The following is a 17,777-nucleotide window of genomic DNA, read 5'->3' as shown; positions in this document are numbered from 1 at the left end:
GAAGGCGGTGAGGATTACTGTACGCACGGATTACACTTACCGTACATCTGTCCTAGTAACATTACTGACCGTATGTGCGAATTACGGAGTACGACTTGGTATTCGTAACAGAACCAGAAATGACTCATTTTCCCCCCCCATTAACTTACACGATACATAGGTTGGTACATACCTTACTTAAATACATTTCCTATCAATTCTCCTGCCCCTCAACACCCACGAACGGGGCTTCATGATGCCGCGGACTTGCTGTGAAGGGATCTCAAAGTCTTATATTTGATATTTATCAGTTTTAAAGCCTTCTCTTAGCTTCTTTTTAGACGCTGCTTCAACCAATTTCCTGCATACATCTTTCTGCAGCCATGGGTTCTCAAGAAGAATCGAGACGCTTCGATGTCAATGATATCGCTATTATAGGAGCTGGGCCGTGCGGTCTTGCAGCAGCCAAATACCTCCTTGCTCAGAACGCCTTTAGGAAGATCGACATCTTTGAGCAGCAGGCAGAGGTCGGCGGAGTGTGGAACTACAGCCCGAGGCCTTCAGAGACGATTCGCGTGCCTCAAGTGAGTGCTGACTGTCCCCCGGACCCGCCATTGCCGTGTCGAGAAGGAGAGGCGCCCGTGTTCCCCTCGCCCATGTACGATGCCTTACATACCAATATCCCCCGCGATCTCATGGAATTCTCGGATCTGCGCATACCGGAGGATACGCTCATCTTCCCATCTCGGGAAGATATCCAAAATTATGTGGTGGAATACGCGAAAGATATCCGCCATCTCATCCGGTTCTCGACACAAGTGAAAGACGTTCGCTTGAGAGTGGTCGACGGCGTGGACCGGTGGGATGTGGATACGACGTGTCTGCTGACAGGAAAGACAACGAGCGCGACATACGATGCCGTCGTTGTAGTGTCCGGGCATTACACTGCGGTGTACATTCCTGATGCAAAAGGGATAGGTGAATTCCATGCAGCGCACCCCGGGGTCATCTCGCACTCGAAACATTACCGCAACCCCGAACGATTCACCGGGAAGAAGGTTGTCATTGTCGGAAACGCTGCATCAGGGCTCGATATCGCAGCGCAAATCAGTCGTGTCACGCAGAAGCCGTTGTTGCTATCGGTACAGACGCCCACGTCGGAGGCCAACCTAGCGTACTCGGGAGCGGAGGAAGTTCCTGTGATTGAGGAGTTCCTGGTCGAGGAAAGAGGCATCAGGTTTCAGAACGGGCGAGTCGAGAAAGACATCGACGCCGTCATCTACGCCACCGGCTACCTTTTCGCTTTCCCCTTTCTGCGCTCACTCAAGCCGCCACTGGTGACGGATGGGCGGAGAGTGTACGGACTGTACAAGCATCTCTTCCACATAGACCACCCGACTCTGGTCTTCACGAGACTCCCAATAAAGGTGGTCCCGTTCCCGCTCGCCGAGAGCCAGGCGGCGGTTTTCTCGAGAACGTGGGCGAACTTGCTGCCGCTCCCATCGGTTGAGGAAATGAGACAGTGGGAGGCCGAGGAGGCAGAGAGACAGGGGACCAAATTCCACGTATGGCCCGAGGGCGGCGATGCCAACTACATCAACTCGGTTCACGACTGGATCGTGCAGTCAAAGACACCGGGCAAAGTACCGCCGCGTTGGAGCCCGGAGTTGGTTTGGCAGAGGCAAATCTACGCCAAGGCCAAGCTGCAGTTTGAGCTCAGCGGTAGGAAGGCTAGGAGTTTGAAAGAGCTCGGGTTCGAATATTCGCCAGAAGAGGGTGATAATTGAACTTACTTGACACCCCTTTCGCTCACTGCCCGGGACGGGGCTTTGTTTGACGCCGCCGTTTGAACCGTTGTCCACTGGAGCCACATGCGTGTCTCAGATCGGCTGCAAGCAACGACGATCGGCAGATCAAGGGTCCCCAAAGTGCAAGGGAGGCCACGACGACTCCGCTTGATGATATAGAAGGAAAGAAAATACCAAGAACTATTCGCATGATCCTAGTACTCTCGTTGTCTTTTTTTTTCTCTCCTTATTTTTCTCCTTTTCATTTGTTTACTGCTTTTTCAACTTTGATCGTGTTCCGCGGTACCACGGCGGAAGCCCCGGCCCGGCCGTAACGGCAGCTCCGGGTCCCAATAACGGGCCGGGGCCGGAGCTGACGGCGTCCCGTATACCTACGGGACGTGGTAAACAGTTGACGGTTTCTGGTACTCTGCTGGCATAAAGATGCGAGCCGAGCCCCGAACGGATTTACGCACCGCGATCTCGCAGCCCCGACGCAACCTCCACCACGGAACACCTACCTAAGTGAGGTAAGTATTGTGCTTCGTACATACGGATACATACATATGGATTACCGTATGGGCACTCCACTCGCAGAGGTAATCTCCCCCGCGGCTCCCGACTGCCGAAACGGCACGGCAATCTTGGAACTTTGGGTCCAGACTGTCCTGTGGGGTTAGCGTCTTCATTTCACGCTATCCCTCAAGTTTGGTTCCCAGCGATTTATAAGCATGACCCTGCATCGGATCCTGCTGCACGGTTGTGGTCCTTATCAGATTCTCGAACGAGGGAAGCGAGCAATCCCTTTATTTACTTGGTACTCCGTACATGCCCCGTAGGTAAACGCCCCACCGAGTGAGTGCCTGGCGTTCTTATCAGTCCAGTCGGGAAACCGCCCAGCGCCCTGAAGGTGACATTTTGGCTTTGCTCCTTCCTCGGATTGCGCGATACAAGTAGCAACGGGATATTTTCGCGTTTTCCTCGCTCTACCGCCACGGGAGGAAGCTGCTCTTTCTAACATGGACATGCAAGCCTCCCGTCGCCGAGGTCGTGTGGCCGGCCGTGACAAGCCGGCGCCGCTGGATCTCAGCCATCACTACTCTGCCGTCACCAAGCGGCGGTTTGCCTTCAAGCTCAAAGAATTATACAAGTTCTTTCAGATCCCGGGGGTTCTGAACACGGCCGGCGGTTCGTGTGTTTCTATCCTGCCCATCGTTGCTCCAAGCAGCCTGGCTCCTCCTACTCACTGAATTATACCTCAAGGCCTTCCGCACGTCGACTACTTCCCTTTCGATACACTAGAAGCGCAAACAGCAAAGCCTGAGAGATGGACGCCGTCACCAAACCACCCCGGCGAGTCTGCAGCCTCGTCAACACCGTCGTCGTCGTCATCACCCACGGATCCCGCAGCTGCCGCCCACATTTCGATCCCTAAGAGGTTGGATGAGAGCGACCCGCTGAAGAAGATCGACCTTGCGACGGTGCTCCAGTACGGACTCGCTGCAGGCTACCCGCCGCTGCTGTCGTGGGTGCGCCAATTCACGCGCGAGAATCTCCACCCCGACGCCCCTTACCAGGGCGGTCCCGAAGTGATTTTGACCTGCGGCTCGACCGACGGCTTCTCCAAGACACTGGACTTGTTCGTCGATCAGTGGACCGAGGGTGTCAACGACATCCGCGACCGGCCGGGCCTCCTCTGCGAGCCGTTTGTATACAGCAACATCCTCAGCCAGGCCCAGCCCCATGGCGTGCAAATTGTTCCCGTCAAGGCGGATGCGTCGGGCATGGCTGTCGATGGGCCAGGTGGGCTGGAAGATGTCCTGGCCAACTGGGATCCCGCCAAGGGAAAGCGGCCACATCTGCTGTACACAGTCACGTAGGTTGAAGGCCACCCGCTGACTTCGCTTTACTCGTCGCTAACATCCCAGACTTGGCCACAACCCCACGGGTATCGTCCTCTCAATGGAGCGGAGGAGGGAAATTTACGCCCTCTGCAGCAAGTATGACGTGATCATCGTTGAGGATGAGCCTTACTGGTATCTGCAATTCCCCTCCGCAGCCATCGAAGAAGCCAAGTCCCGCGGCACCCCTGCTCCTCCGCCTCCCCCCGACCATCACCCCGGCCATTCCTCCTCCTCCTCTTCTAGCGGCTACCCCTTCATCGATTCGCTCGCCCCCTCTTTCGTCGCCATTGACACAGATGGTCGCGTCATCCGCCTGGACACCTTCTCCAAAACCGTCGCCCCCGGCTGCCGCCTCGGCTGGATCACCGCTCAGCCTGCCGTGATTGAGCGCTTTGAGCGCGTCACGGAGTGCACCACCGCACAGCCGTCGGGCTTCGTCCAGGGCCTCATCTCGGAGCTCGTCCTGGGCGCCTCCAAGCAGAACCAGCTCGCCAAATCCGCCTTCTCCCGCCTCCTCTCCTCCTCCTCCCGCGACGACCGGGCCGCCGCCGCCGCCGCCTTCACCGGCTGGGACACCTCGGGCTGGGTGCGCTGGCTCGAGGGCCTGCGTGGCGCCTACGAGCGGCGAATGGCGCGCATGTGCCGCATTCTCGACGCCGGCGCGACCCTTATCACCACCTCCCCCGTCGATCCCTCGCCGTCGGACGACGACTCGGAGTGGTCGCCCCTCGCCGTCTCCAAGACGACGCTCTACTCTTTCCGCTGGCCCCGCGGCGGCATGTTCATCTGGGTGCGCATGCACCTCGAGTCCCACCCGCTATGGATGGCGTCCGGTCCGAACCCGAGGTTCCCCGTTCTGGACGGCCCCGCGCTGGCGGGCGCCCTGATGGTGTACTTGACCACCAAGCCGTTCCTCGTGCTGGTTTCGCCCGGGTCCGTGTTCAGCGCCAATGACGAGATTCGGAAAGCCGAAGGGTGGGCGTACTATCGGATCTGTTTTGCCGCCGAGGCGGAGGAGAGGGTCGGACTAGCAGCCAAGAGGTTCGTTGAGGGCGTGAGGCGGTTCTGGGAGGTGACCGATGTGAAGCTGGTGGAGAAGCTGCTCGAAGAGCTGGGCCCTAGCGGGCAGGTCGATGCGCTGGACGATGAGGTATATGGGCTGCTGACTTCTCCGTGCCAGTTATAGCGTTGAGGCGAGGGAACTGGAGGTTGTGTTTGTTTTGCGTGTATACGGGTTATGGCCATTCATGTGCTCGAAACTTCATTCTCATTTTGCAGTTCGTCCTCCCCCCTATTTCTTGTATTTTGCGGGAATGATGGGCGGGCCCAGCTCCCGCCTGATCTCGTCAAACTGCTCCAACCCGTTCTTCCACTTGCCCTTCTTCACCCGCTTCTTGCCGTGCATGGAGTAGTCACCCAAGAACTCGTCCAGCAGATTGTCAAAGTCATGCCGCGTCGGACCCTGCACCGTCGACATGGTCGATACCGCCGAGACTGACCTCATGTCGTCCATGTCGGCGTTGTACTCCTCCTCAAGTTTCTCAAAACGCGCATCCAGGATCCCCAGCTGCTCTGTCCTTACCAGAGACGACGACGTCATCGAGTACGTCGAAGGGTTCGTAAGGGCGCCCTTCCTCGCCTTCCTCCGCCCGCCGTTCGTCGTGGTTGTCCATATTGACGACTGCATCTCGGACGGCGCGGCCGCAGCCCGGGGTTTCTTCCCCGCCTTCTGATCGTTCTTGAACTTCTTGAATTCCTCCATCCAATCATTCGACCCGGCATCCCTGGGCTCTCCCGGCTGCGCCTTACTCGCGTCGGTGGCCTGAGACGCCCCACCGTGCTCGGTCTCCTCCTTGTTCGCCTTCACCGTGCGGTCTGACTCCCACCCCTCATCGTCGTCTGCGAACTCGTCGTACGCCTCCTCGAACTCGTCCGGATCCAGCTCTTTGCCGTCCTTGGCCAGCTCCTTGAAGATGTCCTCGCTACCCTCCTCATCAACATACGCGTCGTCCTCGAGCGCCTCCAAGACTTCCCTCAACCGCGGGTCCATATCCGGCTGGAACCCGGCGATCGCATCCGGCACGTCCTGCTGCGCCTGGTACGTCAGCGGCCGCAGGTTCTTGCTGGGCAGCAGGTCCTTGTCGAGCAGCTCTTCCGACTTGTTCTGCAGGTCCAACTGACGGAGCGCGTCCTCGAGCGACTGCCCCTGCTTGCCCTTGCCCTTCTTCTTGTTGTTGGCGACGGGGTTCGCCTCGACAAAGACGGCCTCGCCCCCGCCCTGGCCCAGGTCCCGCAGGTGCTGCATGTAGTCGTACTCTGTGTCGTCAAAGTAGATGCCGTAGTTGGCGGCCTCGCCTTCGTTGTCGCGGATGCTGAGGGCTTCGGAGCCGAGGTCCGACGCCAGGTCGCTCAGCCCCTTGCCTTTGGACGGCTTGTTGGCCGGCTGCGTCGGGTTGAGCACCATGGCTGGTGCCGACTCGTCGTGGATGAGCGGGTCATTTTGGGGACGGTACACGAGCGTGAAGTGCGCCGCCGTCTTCTTGTCACTGCGGGGAGGAGTTAACGGTCTCAGCTGGGCGAACGCTCAGAAATTTTCATGATATTGAGGGGTATTGCGTACATCCACTTTCCTTTCGGCATCTTGAGAACAAATTACAGCAAGATTTGAAGATTGCTGTTGAGGGTTGGGGGGGGGTGTTTGGACGGTGACGAGAGAGCAAGGGAGTGGGAGCACCGACATCAGGGCACACCTTTTCTCTGTAGTGTACTGAAATCCGGAGCAACTAGGGAAATTTTTGGTGGGGTAATTCTTACCGTTATCTTATCGATAGTGCGCAACTACCGCCCACCAGGGTCGCCGTATGATACACGTACTGTACGAATTACGGATCACATCCTTACGATACCCGACCTTTACTGTGGTACTCTGCAGTCCACCCCCCATTTAACAACTTCTATAGAATGTGAACTTGTGTTGTGTGAAGCAATGTTGACTACTGCACCTGCTCACATTTATCGCTTCGAGATGATGAGCGATGTCGTTACACACCATACATGCAGAAGAGTGTCACGTGCGTAATTGTGGGCAAGGTGTGCCTGATGTAGTTCCTCCACCCCCGAATACCGTTCGCAAATTTGCCCCTCTATTTATCAGCAATATCTCCAAACGACCCCCCCCTCCCGCCTCATTGCAGTAGAGGCTGGGCTTGGTACAAGTTTACAATCAATCCAGCACTGCAGAAAGTGCCATTTGTTTTTATTTTCTTCTTATCTTTCTTTATCTTTTTCTTCTCCCTTTTGAATTAGAGCAATCCGACAGCCGAACGGCCCATTGCCCACCATGGTGCTCGCAAAGTCCAAGAAATCGGTCGGGCTCGGCAACCAACTGATGAAAGATCGGTTTGGTAAGGGCAAGGGCGCCGACCGGAAACGGGTTGGAGCCGTCACGCGCATCGACCACTCAACGGGCCAGGAGTACATCACGAACGATAGGGCGGAGGCAGGATGGGTCAAGATGCGCTCCGTCACCGAGCAAGGTGCCCTGGACGAGTTCTTGGCTACAGCCGAACTCGCGGGTATCGACTTTACGGCTGAGAAGACCAACAACGTCAGGATCATCCACACGGACCAGCGAAATCCGTACCTACTTACCGCAGCTGAGGAGAGGGTGGTATTGGGGAAGCAGAAGGCACTCAAGTCCCGTCTTACGGTGCCGAGGAGACCGCACTGGGACGAGACGACAACACCCGAGGAGCTCGACCGCCTGGAGCGCGAGAGCTTTCTGCAGTGGAGGAAGGGATTGGCGGAGTTGCAAGAGACGCAAGATTTGCTGATGACGCCGTTCGAACGCAACCTCGAGGTTTGGAGGCAGCTGTGGAGAGTCATCGAGCGGTCCGACGTGGTGGTGCAGATCGTGGATGCCAGGAACCCCCTCATGTTCCGGTCTGAAGATCTGGAAGCATACGTCAAGGACGTTGACCCCAAGAAGGAGAATCTCTTGCTCATCAACAAGGCCGACATGATGACGTTCATGCAAAGGAAAGCGTGGGCAAAATACCTGAAGAGCGCCGGTATTGCCTACCGGTTCTTTTCGGCCCATCTGGCCAAGGAGATGCTGAATGCGCAGGCTTCCGAGAGCGAGGAAGAAGAAGAGGAAGAGGAAGAGGCTGGCCCAAGCAGCAGCGGAGCGCCGTTGAAGCCAGAGGAGGCGAATGAAGAGAGCAGGGATGATGTAGGGGGAGAGGGCGCCCAACAAAGGGAGGATGATAACGAGCTGGATACTCGGATCTTGACAGTCAGCGAGCTAGAGGAAATGCTGCTGCAGTACGCACCGAAAGACGCAGGTAAGTAATAGTTTTGCTTCTTCGTGTTCATGGACTTCGGCGCTGACTTTTGGTCAGGACCCGATCGGAAGCTGCAGGTCGGTCTCGTCGGCTACCCGAACGTCGGAAAGTCGTCGACGATCAACGCACTTATTGGAGCTCACAAGGTGTCGGTCTCTTCGACTCCGGGCAAAACGAAACACTTTCAGACCATCCACTACAGCGACAAGGTCATCCTGTGCGATTGTCCGGGTCTGGTTTTCCCCAACTTCGCCAGCACTAAGGCAGAGCTTGTCGTTAATGGTGTCCTCCCCATCGACCAGCTGCGTGAATACAGCGGGCCAGCCACCCTCGTCGCTCAAAGGATACCGCGGGCATTCCTGGAAGCTACTTACGGCATCCAAATACGCACGCGGCCCCTTGAGGAAGGGGGCACCGGAATCCCCACCGGTGACGAGCTGCTCAGCGCGTACGCTCGCCATAGGGGCTTCATGACACAGGGCCTTGGTCAACCAGACCGGTCCCGGGCCGCGAGGTATATCCTCAAAGACTATGTTAACGGCAAGCTCCCTTATGTGACACCTCCTCCCGGCGTTGATGATGCCCAAGAGTTCAATCGTGAGCTTTACGACATTTCACATCTTCCGGCCAAGAGGCAGGCGGCCGTCACCGCGGCGATGGAGGAGTTGACCGTGAACGGGGACGACAATGCGTCGCTCTTGTCTGACATGGTTCCCCTTCCTCAAGGCCCGAAGTCGGAGAAGCTGGACAAGGCCTTCTTCAAGGCCGGTCAGGGCAGCGCGGGCCACCTGTCGAGGCCGTTTAACTACAAGTACACACAGCAAGGCATGGCGGAGGCTGAAGGCAAGCAGTTGAGCGGACGGAAGCTCAGGACGATGATTGCTCTCGAGAAGGGGATTGACCCCAAGGATGTGCAGATGGCCTCGGGGAAGAAGCACTTCAAGGGTGGGCGGAAGGGAAGGGGAAAGAGGAGGGGTAACGTGGTGGATGGTGACGACTGATGCGACGCACTCTGTCAGATTTCAGCGTCGATTTCTAGTTACTCATCTTCATGAGATGATATATTTCGGTCAATTCGGGCGGTGGCGTTTAAAAAGTAGAGGGATCAATTGATTTGTTGCAATCTTGGTTCATAACGCGCTCCAACCGGAGGGTGGACCTGACAATAACCGCGACCGGGAGAGTGCGAAAGCCGCGAGCCGGAAACACTCGGTCGCTGGGCTTTGCTTTTACCACCAAATCGTGTATCACCTCGAAGACAAAGACGTAATAAGTAGAAACAAATTCAAGCCACATGGATTACAACTCTCAAAAGTCGAATTTGAAGGCAATCAGAGAACTACTGTAGTCAACCCTAACCCTTGTTAGGTCCGTGCATATAAATTTCCCAAAAGTCTCATCGCAGATTTGGTCGAAGCTCCGTGTTGTCGGCGACATCAGTCCTCACCACGCATATCACCATGGCGAGCCTCCGCGGGCTGTCACGGCCGGCATGTAGCCTCCCTCTTTCTCAATTGACACGCCAGACATGCACAGCCGCGGCTGTGCGATGCGTGTCGTCACAGGCCGCCGAGGCCGCTGCCCCGGTCCTGTCCGAACTCGAAAACTCGACACTTAGCGCACCGAAATTGAGCGAGGAGGAGAAGAAGCAGTTTAGGCCATGGAAGCGTGCTGCCGATAGGAAATATCAGCTTCCAGGCTCGAGGTGAATAACAACCCCTCCCCTTTCGGGCCCCTCCTGCCACTTTCCCAGTGCGCTAATACAACGCCCAACCTCTGCTAGGTATCAATACCATCCTCCAAAGTACAACCGCGGTCCCCTCCACCCGATCCAGTCCCCTCCCTCCTCGGACCCAGTGGCGCGTGACTTCGTCCCGGGCCCGTTCAACCTCCCGCGGCTCAAACAAACCTACCACTCGACCATCGCGCCGGACCTCATGACGCTCACCTACACGCACGTGCCGCCGGGCACGCCGAAGGAGGAGACCCCCCAACGGCTGCGTGCCTGGGACGGGTCCTCCCCTTACCACAAGAACCGCCCGCTGCGCGGGCCCCGCGGCGGCGCGGTGCTCCGGGTGCTCGAGCGCGACATCACCTTCAACAACATACCCGAGATCCGCGAGATCACCATCGCCAGCAACGTGCCCGAAGCGGTGCAGGACCCGGACCACCTGCTGGTGGCGCGCAGCGTGCTGCTCGCCCTGACGGGGACGACGCCCGAGATCACAAAGGTCAAGTCCAACGTGGTGCAGTGGCGTATCAAGAAGGGCGACAAGGCCGGCGTGAAGACGACCATCACCGGGCACGCGGCATACGAGTTCTTGGACCGCTGTATCAACCTGGTGTTTCCGAAGATCAAGGATTGGAGGGGCATCCGGGGTGAGTCTTCCATCCCTGAATATCCTGCCTAGAGAGTGTCCAGGCGGTAGAGACGGCTTTGCTGACGGAAGGGTTCCTGCTTACAGCGACGACGGGTGACAGCGCCGGTAACCTTGCGTTCGGCCTCACGCCGGACGAGGTCAAGCTGTTCCCCGAGGTGGAGGCCAACTACTGGGTGAGTCGTGACAAGAGAGAGTGCCTGCACGCAGCGGAGTCTGGCTAACCACTACGCAGCTCTACCCGGCCAAGATGATGCCCGGCTGCAGGGTATTCATCAAGACGACGGCCACCTCGGATAGACAAGCGCGGCTGCTGCTGCAGGCGTTTGGTGTGCCATTCTACGGGCCGGTCCGGGATTAGATTCGGATAGGTTCTACATGTAACAATACGAACTTGTGTATACTTGTAACTTCACCTTAGAGAGAGAGAAGGTGGATCAATGCGAAGAATATCAACGGCCATTGTTTTGCCCATGTTTCTTTTGTATCCCTTTCCTGTTTAAAACTTCATGAGAGCCCCCGCCCAGTTCAAGTCTAAAACGCCGAAAAAAAGGAGCCAGCCCCCATCCCAACGCCGACCATGCAGAGAAAACCACCCAATCTATCCCTAATCCATCCGAATGTAGGGAAACTCCAAGAATCGCGGAAGAGAAAGTCTAATCTTTCCCGTTCACTTTCTCCTTCATCCAGTTGATCAGCGCATCCACGGCGTTCATATCCGATGCGTCGATTTTCTCCCCCTTCCCGTGCGGCTCCAACTTCTCGGCCACGACATCCATAGCAGGCTGATAATTCCTGATCGCAGAGCTCAAGGCGTAGATGGCCTTCCTCCTCACCGCGACGTCCTCCGCTTCTTCCAGGGCCAGCCGCACCAGCGTCGGCACGCCGCCCATGGCGAGCAGGCGCTCCTGGCTGCGCACGTTGTTCTGCACGGCGGTGCCGACGCACCAGGCCGCCATGCGCCGCAGCTCGCGCTCCTCGTGCTCGAGCATCGAGAGCAGCGGCGTCCAGAGCGCCAGCGGCTCCAGGTTGTTGGCGTTGTCGAGCGACTCGATCAGCTGCTCGAAGTTGTCGAACGCGATCAGCTTGTTCTCCAGCGTCGCCTCCGCGTCCGTGATCACCTCCATCGCCGCCCGCATCAGCTCCGCCTCCGACGGCCCGCCAAAGAGGGCCGACAGGATCTCGGGGTTGAGGTTCGTCCCCGCCGGCGCGGTCCGGTTCGTCGTGGCGGCGGCTTGGTCGGCGCCGGCTGTGCCAGTCTCGTCGCCGGCGCCGGCGTGTGCTGTTACGGCGGCCGTGCCGTTGGCGCCGGACGACGGGGTTGAGTTTTCAATGCTCCATCGGAGGAGGTTGGTCAGGTTTTTGTCCATTTTCGAGTGCTTCTTGCTCGGGTCTTTGCTTTCGTGACTGTGGGTGGCGGAAGCTTCGATTTTTTTTTTGGGTTGGGCTAAGAACGCTGCGAATTTGATTTGTTGTTTCGTTCTTTCGTTCTTTTTTGACCCAATTCAGATGAGATAGGACGAGTTGGACCAAATCACGACTTTTGTATTTCAAGTCTGTTGAAGGAAACTCGAATGTTTTAAGACTGTGTATTCAGGGTTGATATTGCTCGACTACTATGGCCCAAACCGCTCAGTTCTGATGCTGTTTGGCTTTCGCGAATGTTCAGGAAAATTCCGTCCAGAAACAGCTAGCCTAAATGTCACGTGCTACTTCGTTCTCTGGGACCTCAGCTGTGTTCAAGACCAGAGAATGGGATCTGGGGAGAATGAAAACTGTGATATATAGGCGACAGAATAATTACACCTTGTACTTGGAAACAATCAGCCTAAAAAAAGATACTGGTGCTCGGAAAAGACATCTCGTGATGTCGAGAGTGATGGGTCGAAATCGAGAGCTAGGTGGTCTGTGCTGTAATTTACCCCTCCAAAGCCAAGATGACTTGTAAGGCGGCCCCACTTGCCCCTCGTCGACGGTCTTTTTGTCAGGATGTTATTTTTTTTTCCTGGAGGGTAGAGCTTCAAAAGAAGAAGGCTGAGCGAGATCAATTCATCAGATTCCTCATTTTGTGAGTCATCTGCATGGAAATATTAGCGACTTCGAGCAATTACAGTCCCTGTCGCGTTTGCTAGGGGCAATGCCGGCTCTTAATACGCCGGGAGATGGCGATATTTCGGATCGACTGGACTTCTGTTCAAGGTGGAGCATGCCCCTGAGGTGATATCACTGCCTAGAGACGTATGTACGTCAGCCCCTATTCTGCCAGCCCGGAATACGCTCCTGAAGGTCCCAACACGGCTCCCGAACGGCAGCCGCAATGTTCCGGCGGCATCATAGAGGCCGATCCGGCGCCAGGCTGCTATGAAACTCAAAATATATGGTTTGAGATTGTGTTTCGGGTTCGACGGTTGCCCGAGAGCATACGTACTCCTCGCCAGGCTGCTGGGACGAACACCAGGCCAACAGGACCACCTGAACGAGCAGAAATAACGGTGCCTGCTTGGCGAGATAGCTGACGGCGCCGTTGTTGTCACAACCATCTTGATGTTCGTTGAAACCTCTTGAGGAACCGGGGTAACGTCAGCTGCGGCCCGTCTGACAGCTTTGAGGGTACACCACGCCCGAGGCTTCATAGCGGACTCCGGCGCGTGGCAACGCCTTGCCAAGAAGTTTGACGGCTGGCGTCACTGCACCGTAACTGTCGTGCCACGTACTGTTAGGACCGTCAATAAGCCAGGGCATAGAAGTTTCACTGCCTATGGTATGCGGTGCGGTCATGCCTCCTCCAAGGACCCGATGGCGAGTCGCTTGCCGCTGCCTGGACCCCTAAAGAGTTGCCGCCCGCATCGGAATCTGTTTTCGAGCAGTTGGACGTGCAATCGCTCGTAGGCCCCAGCCACAGCGAGTTGCGAAGCCTGTGGCCAACCTCCCGTTGAATCTGGCTTGTCAGCGTTCGAGCGGCAGGCGAATTTCCAATCCTCGCCCAATGAGGCAGCTTCGTCTGCCCCAACAACCCCCACCAGCTCCCACACCGCCCAGCACCGCTGCGCTTGCTGCCCCACACAACTTCCCGCTTCATTGTGAGGACCACAGGACGTGGGGCCCAAGGACCCGAGCGCCTTCCTCCACCCTCGCGCACATATCCCCTCTCAACCCAAACGCCAACCCAAGCACTGACCTTAAATTCACTTCCCCTTTCCAACCTCGCGCCGCGACTTCAGCCATCTCTTTCTCCTGCCTCTGCTGCGGTGCTTCGCAACAGATACCATCACAACTCCCGCTGACAATCCGGGTCATCGCACGAGTTGATTAATTAATCCTTTCATTTTTTTCGCCTTTTCAGTGTATCAAAATGGAGGGTAAGTTGGCAACGTCTGGTCCCTGGAGCCCGACCTTCTCCTGGTCGAGCCCCATCAGTTTCCGTGCATTGCATCATCTCGAGCAGCTGCTGACCGAGCTTCTGTTATGCAGAAGAAGTTGCTGCCCTCGTTATCGACAATGGGTAAGACGACACTCCCTACACCTCACCGACCTGGGGGACTGGCGGAGCACGGTCAGCGACGGCCCGCCTGTCCCGCCCCGCCCATCGCAGGGAACAGACAATATCTTCAAATACGGGGTATTCGGAAAGACGAAGCTGACGTGCGACTAGCTCCGGCATGTGCAAGGCCGGTTTCGCCGGTGATGACGCGCCCCGTGCCGTTTTCCGTAAGTCTCACAGCCGCTCTCCGAGCCCGGACGGCGATGAGCCCAGATTCGGCAGCTCGTCTGAGAATGGCAGGCAGGCTAACAAGGCGGTCTAGCGTCCATTGTCGGCCGTCCCCGCCACCATGGGTAGGCTTACCCCGACATTTTCCACGGTAGTTCGGTCAGTGGACTAACGCGCCGCTAGCATCATGATCGGTATGGGGCAGAAGGACTCATATGTCGGTGATGAGGCGCAGTCCAAGCGTGGTATCCTGACGCTTCGCTACCCCATCGAACACGGTGTCGTCACCAACTGGGACGACATGGAGAAGATCTGGCACCACACCTTCTACAACGAGCTCCGTGTCGCCCCCGAGGAGCACCCCGTGCTGCTCACCGAGGCGCCCATCAACCCCAAGAGCAACCGCGAGAAGATGACCCAGATCGTCTTCGAGACGTTCAACGCTCCTGCCTTCTACGTCTCCATCCAGGCCGTCCTGTCGCTGTACGCCTCCGGTCGTACCACCGGTATCGTGCTCGACTCTGGTGATGGTGTTACCCACGTGGTGCCCATCTACGAGGGTTTCTCGCTCCCGCACGCCATTGCCCGTGTCGACATGGCGGGCCGTGACCTGACGGACTACCTGATGAAGATCCTGGCTGAGCGCGGCTACACCTTCTCGACCACGGCCGAGCGTGAAATTGTCCGTGACATCAAGGAGAAGCTCTGCTACGTCGCCCTCGACTTCGAGCAGGAGATCCAGACGGCGGCCCAGAGCTCCAGCCTGGAGAAGTCGTACGAGCTCCCCGACGGCCAGGTCATCACGATCGGCAACGAGCGCTTCCGTGCTCCTGAGGCTCTCTTCCAGCCCTCTGTCCTCGGCCTCGAGAGCGGCGGTATCCACGTCACCACCTTCAACTCGATCATGAAGTGCGATGTCGATGTCAGGAAGGACCTCTACGGCAACATTGTCATGGTGAGTCTGAACTTGGCAAAAGACAAAAAAAAAACCTTGAGAAAGATCGCTAACGCAGCGTTAGTCTGGTGGTACCACCATGTACCCTGGTCTCTCGGACCGTATGCAGAAGGAGATTACTGCTCTTGCTCCTTCGTCGATGAAGGTCAAGATCATTGCTCCTCCCGAGCGCAAGTACTCGGTCTGGATCGGTGGTTCCATTCTCGCGTCCCTGTCGACCTTCCAGCAGATGTGGATCTCGAAGCAGGAGTACGACGAGAGCGGCCCCTCGATCGTGCACCGCAAGTGCTTCTAAGGTAGGACTTCATGATCCGGTTCTGGATTTGTCGATGTTGTTACGTTGGCTCACGATGTGGGCAGCGCAGGACTCGGGCAGCTTTCCGGATCGTCGCGAGGCAGGGCTGGCCGCGCCACGGGAAACCTCGGCGTCGCGCATGTATCTCCCGGGCGAGTCTCATATCCTAAAAAAGTTCTGACGCTGGTCGGGGATTGGTGGGCATTTAGCATTCTCCGTTGGGCACATGTGGACGCACGGGGGTTGTTCTTTCCTGGGCGAGGGGGCGCGTGCGTGAGTCGGCGCGGACAAGTAGGCCAAGCTTGATGATAGATTCTGTTACTGTGCCAGCAGTGATTTTCCTCGTTCGTAATTGGCCAATATTGGGATTCTTGCGTTAGAGAGCCTTTTTGTTCCTGGCGAATGGTTTATTGAGGGCTCTTTCTCTTGCACTTTTTGTGAGCCATTCAGTTCCGGTGAAGCTCTGTTCCCCATCTGTTGTGCAGCTCCGTTTTCCCTTGAATATGGATCAGACCTTGTTCTCTTTGGTATTACCGCGTTCTATCCCTTGCCCTTTCTCTGAATCAGGTGCAGGCGGCGCTTGAGTCCCGGCCTGTACCTCCTTCTTCTCCTCCTCCCTGTCCTCAGACATATCTTCCCACTCCTCTTCCTCCGCTTCTTGCTCCTCCTCTTCTCCCGCTTCTTCGGCTTTCGAGCCCTCTTTCCCCTGAGCAGCAGCCAGCTTGCGATACTTGCGCCTCGCCTTCTTGGCCCTGCTCGCCGCGCGCTTCTTCTTCACCTCGGACACGATGGCGGCGCGGGACTGCGGGCCGTTGACGAGCTCGTCGAGCTTGAGCGCCAGCAGCTGGCGCGCAATCTTTCGGTTCTGCTCGCGCGAGCGGGTCGCTTGGGACTTGACCACGATGCCCGTCGGAATGTGCTTGAGCTGGACGGCCGAGTTGGTTTTGTTCTGCTCTCCTCTCTCCCACCCCACTCCTCAACCTCATGGTTGGAGGAGGCGGTCAGGTGTCAGTCACATTAGGTTTTTTTTCTCTTTCTTTTCTTTCTTTTGTTTTGTATTACTTTCGAATTAGATCGGAAACGTTGGCGACGCAGGGATCAGGCGGTGGGGAGGGAGGACGGTGTGCAAGAAGAAGGGGGGTTGGGGGGTTGGGAGGGTTGGATGCGTACAATCTTTTGTCCGCCGGGACCGCTGCCCTTGAGAAAGGACTCCTCGATCTCGGACTCGGGCGGGGGTTTGGGGCGCGGAGGGAGCTGTTTCTTTTTGAGTGCTGCCGTCGTGGAGAAGGCGCGCCTCAGCTCGGGGATTGGAATTGGGGCCGGGCGGCCATGGTTGCTTCGTAGGAGGCCTGCGTGGCGGAAGAGGACAGGCAGACCGCAAAGACGCCGGAGCATGGCGTGGACTGCCCTCATGTCATGTCTTCGACCGAGCCGTTGGGAGTTTGTGTCTGTTGCTGTCTCAGTGCCCTTTGAAACATCGGAACGCAGCGGGCCTGCATGTGAGCCCGTGGCGAGGGTACGTACTATGTACTGTATGTATGTATGTACCCGTACGAAGTACATAAGTTACTCCGTACACTACTACTTGTACCTGAGCTTACTCGGGTGCCAGTGGCCAATCATAGCGTTGCCCGACAGTTCCGTTCGACAGGGGAAAGGCTCACCTGCTCTGCGCCCCGACGGAATCTTGCTACGGAGTACGGACGTACTTCGAATTTCGATCGGTCCCTATCGCCCTGGCCTCGATCGCGATCGACAAACTTCAGAACATCACCGCGGACGGAGTCGGACATTGCGCGGCCCCCCTAACGGTGCAACCACGAGCTGGAAATTAACAGATAGACACGGAAGACGGCGTCTACCGCATCACTTGCCCACGACGACCCGCACGTTCAAGCACCAAGAAGTCGTTCATCTCGATTGCCTCCCCCATCCCCAACAATAACACTCCTATTTTCTCCGCTTCCCGCGACAACCGGGCGCCCATCCATCCACCATGGCCTCCCGACTCGAATCCTTCAGCAAGTGGCTGCAGCTCAAGATCTACCAGCTCGAGGTGACCATGAGCGTGTATATATACACGCCGATCGAGAAGTTCATATTTTGTACGCATATATCCTCCCCCGCACAGGCATCCTCTAAATATCGTCATCTCCCTTCTCTCTCTCAGCGCGCTGCTAAGACGACGACAAACCATCCAGACTCGGTCTTGTTCCTCCTCCTCTCCCTCACCTTCATCGCCACGGTTCTGTACCTGCCCCAGCACGTGCAATTCATCATCAACCGCGCCTGGTTCTACATGCACGGCGACTCGTACGAGTCGGCGGCCGCCACCGCGGCCAAGGGTGCTGCTGTCGTCGGGCAGGCGCTGAGCTCGGTGGCCGGGACGACTGCCGCGGCCACGGCCGAGTCCCTAAAGGAGCTTTA

General features: G+C 57.1%; 8 protein-coding genes across 8 annotated transcripts; 6 read left to right on the top strand and 2 right to left on the bottom strand.

The window, feature by feature from the left end:
• Positions 1–362: 362 nt before the first annotated feature.
• Positions 363–1,766, top strand: MYCTH_2125911 (uncharacterized protein; the record flags this gene model as incomplete). The annotated part of the gene is made up of 1 exon (XM_003662117.1): positions 363–1,766. One exon carries the CDS (start codon positions 363–365, stop codon positions 1,764–1,766), a length of 1,404 nt encoding a protein of 467 aa, XP_003662165.1.
• Positions 1,767–2,705: 939 nt separating this feature from the next.
• Positions 2,706–4,909, top strand: MYCTH_2302426 (uncharacterized protein). Its single transcript, XM_003662116.1, has 3 exons — positions 2,706–2,954; positions 3,030–3,642; positions 3,695–4,909. The coding sequence occupies exons 1-3, from the start codon at positions 2,786–2,788 to the stop codon at positions 4,854–4,856; spliced, it is 1,944 nt and encodes a 647-aa protein (XP_003662164.1). The 5' UTR covers positions 2,706–2,785; the 3' UTR covers positions 4,857–4,909.
• MYCTH_2302424 (uncharacterized protein) lies at positions 4,910–6,428 on the bottom strand. Its single transcript, XM_003662115.1, has one exon. The coding sequence runs from the start codon at positions 6,132–6,134 to the stop codon at positions 4,962–4,964; it is 1,173 nt and encodes a 390-aa protein (XP_003662163.1). The 5' UTR covers positions 6,135–6,428; the 3' UTR covers positions 4,910–4,961.
• Positions 6,429–6,822: 394 nt separating this feature from the next.
• Positions 6,823–9,160, top strand: MYCTH_2302422 (uncharacterized protein). The gene is made up of 2 exons (XM_003662114.1): positions 6,823–8,013; positions 8,071–9,160. Exons 1-2 carry the CDS (start codon positions 7,011–7,013, stop codon positions 9,012–9,014), a joined length of 1,947 nt encoding a protein of 648 aa, XP_003662162.1. The 5' UTR covers positions 6,823–7,010; the 3' UTR covers positions 9,015–9,160.
• A 263-nt stretch (positions 9,161–9,423) lies between these two features.
• On the top strand, positions 9,424–10,900 carry MYCTH_2302420 (uncharacterized protein). Its single transcript, XM_003662113.1, has 4 exons — positions 9,424–9,718; positions 9,797–10,392; positions 10,479–10,567; positions 10,627–10,900. The coding sequence occupies exons 1-4, from the start codon at positions 9,474–9,476 to the stop codon at positions 10,750–10,752; spliced, it is 1,056 nt and encodes a 351-aa protein (XP_003662161.1). The 5' UTR covers positions 9,424–9,473; the 3' UTR covers positions 10,753–10,900.
• Positions 10,901–11,047: 147 nt separating this feature from the next.
• On the bottom strand, positions 11,048–11,761 carry MYCTH_2057433 (uncharacterized protein; the record flags this gene model as incomplete). The annotated part of the gene is made up of 1 exon (XM_003662112.1): positions 11,048–11,761. The coding sequence occupies one exon, from the start codon at positions 11,759–11,761 to the stop codon at positions 11,048–11,050; it is 714 nt and encodes a 237-aa protein (XP_003662160.1).
• Positions 11,762–13,561: 1,800 nt separating this feature from the next.
• MYCTH_2314852 (actin-like protein) lies at positions 13,562–16,738 on the top strand. The gene is made up of 8 exons (XM_003662111.1): positions 13,562–13,750; positions 13,863–13,893; positions 14,044–14,099; positions 14,195–14,225; positions 14,284–15,055; positions 15,120–15,351; positions 15,416–16,395; positions 16,521–16,738. Exons 1-6 carry the CDS (start codon positions 13,744–13,746, stop codon positions 15,348–15,350), a joined length of 1,128 nt encoding a protein of 375 aa, XP_003662159.1. The 5' UTR covers positions 13,562–13,743; the 3' UTR covers position 15,351; positions 15,416–16,395; positions 16,521–16,738.
• Positions 16,739–17,358: 620 nt separating this feature from the next.
• Positions 17,359–17,670, top strand: MYCTH_2033959 (uncharacterized protein; the record flags this gene model as incomplete). Its single annotated transcript, XM_003662110.1, has 2 exons — positions 17,359–17,455; positions 17,552–17,670. Coding segments are annotated over 2 exons (216 nt in total), but the record flags the coding sequence as incomplete, so codon positions are not given.
• Positions 17,671–17,777: the final 107 nt, after the last annotated feature.

The sequence above is a fragment of the Thermothelomyces thermophilus genome, chromosome 2 (assembly GCF_000226095.1).
Source record: "Thermothelomyces thermophilus ATCC 42464 chromosome 2, complete sequence".
NCBI lineage: Eukaryota > Fungi > Ascomycota > Sordariomycetes > Sordariales > Chaetomiaceae > Thermothelomyces > Thermothelomyces thermophilus.
Note: the sequence above shows the minus strand (reverse complement) of the source record. Positions and strands in the feature narration are given on the sequence as shown.

Bases quoted from the DNA above. Each gene is read 5' to 3' on its own strand.
- MYCTH_2314852 (XM_003662111.1), top strand. The intron at 13,894-14,043 runs GTAAGACGACAC...ACGTGCGACTAG, and splicing joins GCCCTCGTTATCGACAATGG to CTCCGGCATGTGCAAGGCCG. The intron at 15,056-15,119 runs GTGAGTCTGAAC...ACGCAGCGTTAG, and splicing joins TCTACGGCAACATTGTCATG to TCTGGTGGTACCACCATGTA.
- MYCTH_2302420 (XM_003662113.1), top strand. From the start codon at position 9,474: ATGGCGAGCCTCCGCGGGCTGTCACGGCCGGCATGTAGCCTCCCTCTT. The intron at 9,719-9,796 runs GTGAATAACAAC...AACCTCTGCTAG, and splicing joins TATCAGCTTCCAGGCTCGAG to GTATCAATACCATCCTCCAA. The intron at 10,393-10,478 runs GTGAGTCTTCCA...TCCTGCTTACAG, and splicing joins GGATTGGAGGGGCATCCGGG to CGACGACGGGTGACAGCGCC.
- MYCTH_2302426 (XM_003662116.1), top strand. From the start codon at position 2,786: ATGGACATGCAAGCCTCCCGTCGCCGAGGTCGTGTGGCCGGCCGTGAC. The intron at 2,955-3,029 runs GTTCGTGTGTTT...TTATACCTCAAG, and splicing joins GGTTCTGAACACGGCCGGCG to GCCTTCCGCACGTCGACTAC. The intron at 3,643-3,694 runs GTAGGTTGAAGG...CTAACATCCCAG, and splicing joins CATCTGCTGTACACAGTCAC to ACTTGGCCACAACCCCACGG.
- MYCTH_2302422 (XM_003662114.1), top strand. From the start codon at position 7,011: ATGGTGCTCGCAAAGTCCAAGAAATCGGTCGGGCTCGGCAACCAACTG. The intron at 8,014-8,070 runs GTAAGTAATAGT...ACTTTTGGTCAG, and splicing joins GTACGCACCGAAAGACGCAG to GACCCGATCGGAAGCTGCAG.
- MYCTH_2302424 (XM_003662115.1), bottom strand. From the start codon at position 6,134: ATGGTGCTCAACCCGACGCAGCCGGCCAACAAGCCGTCCAAAGGCAAG.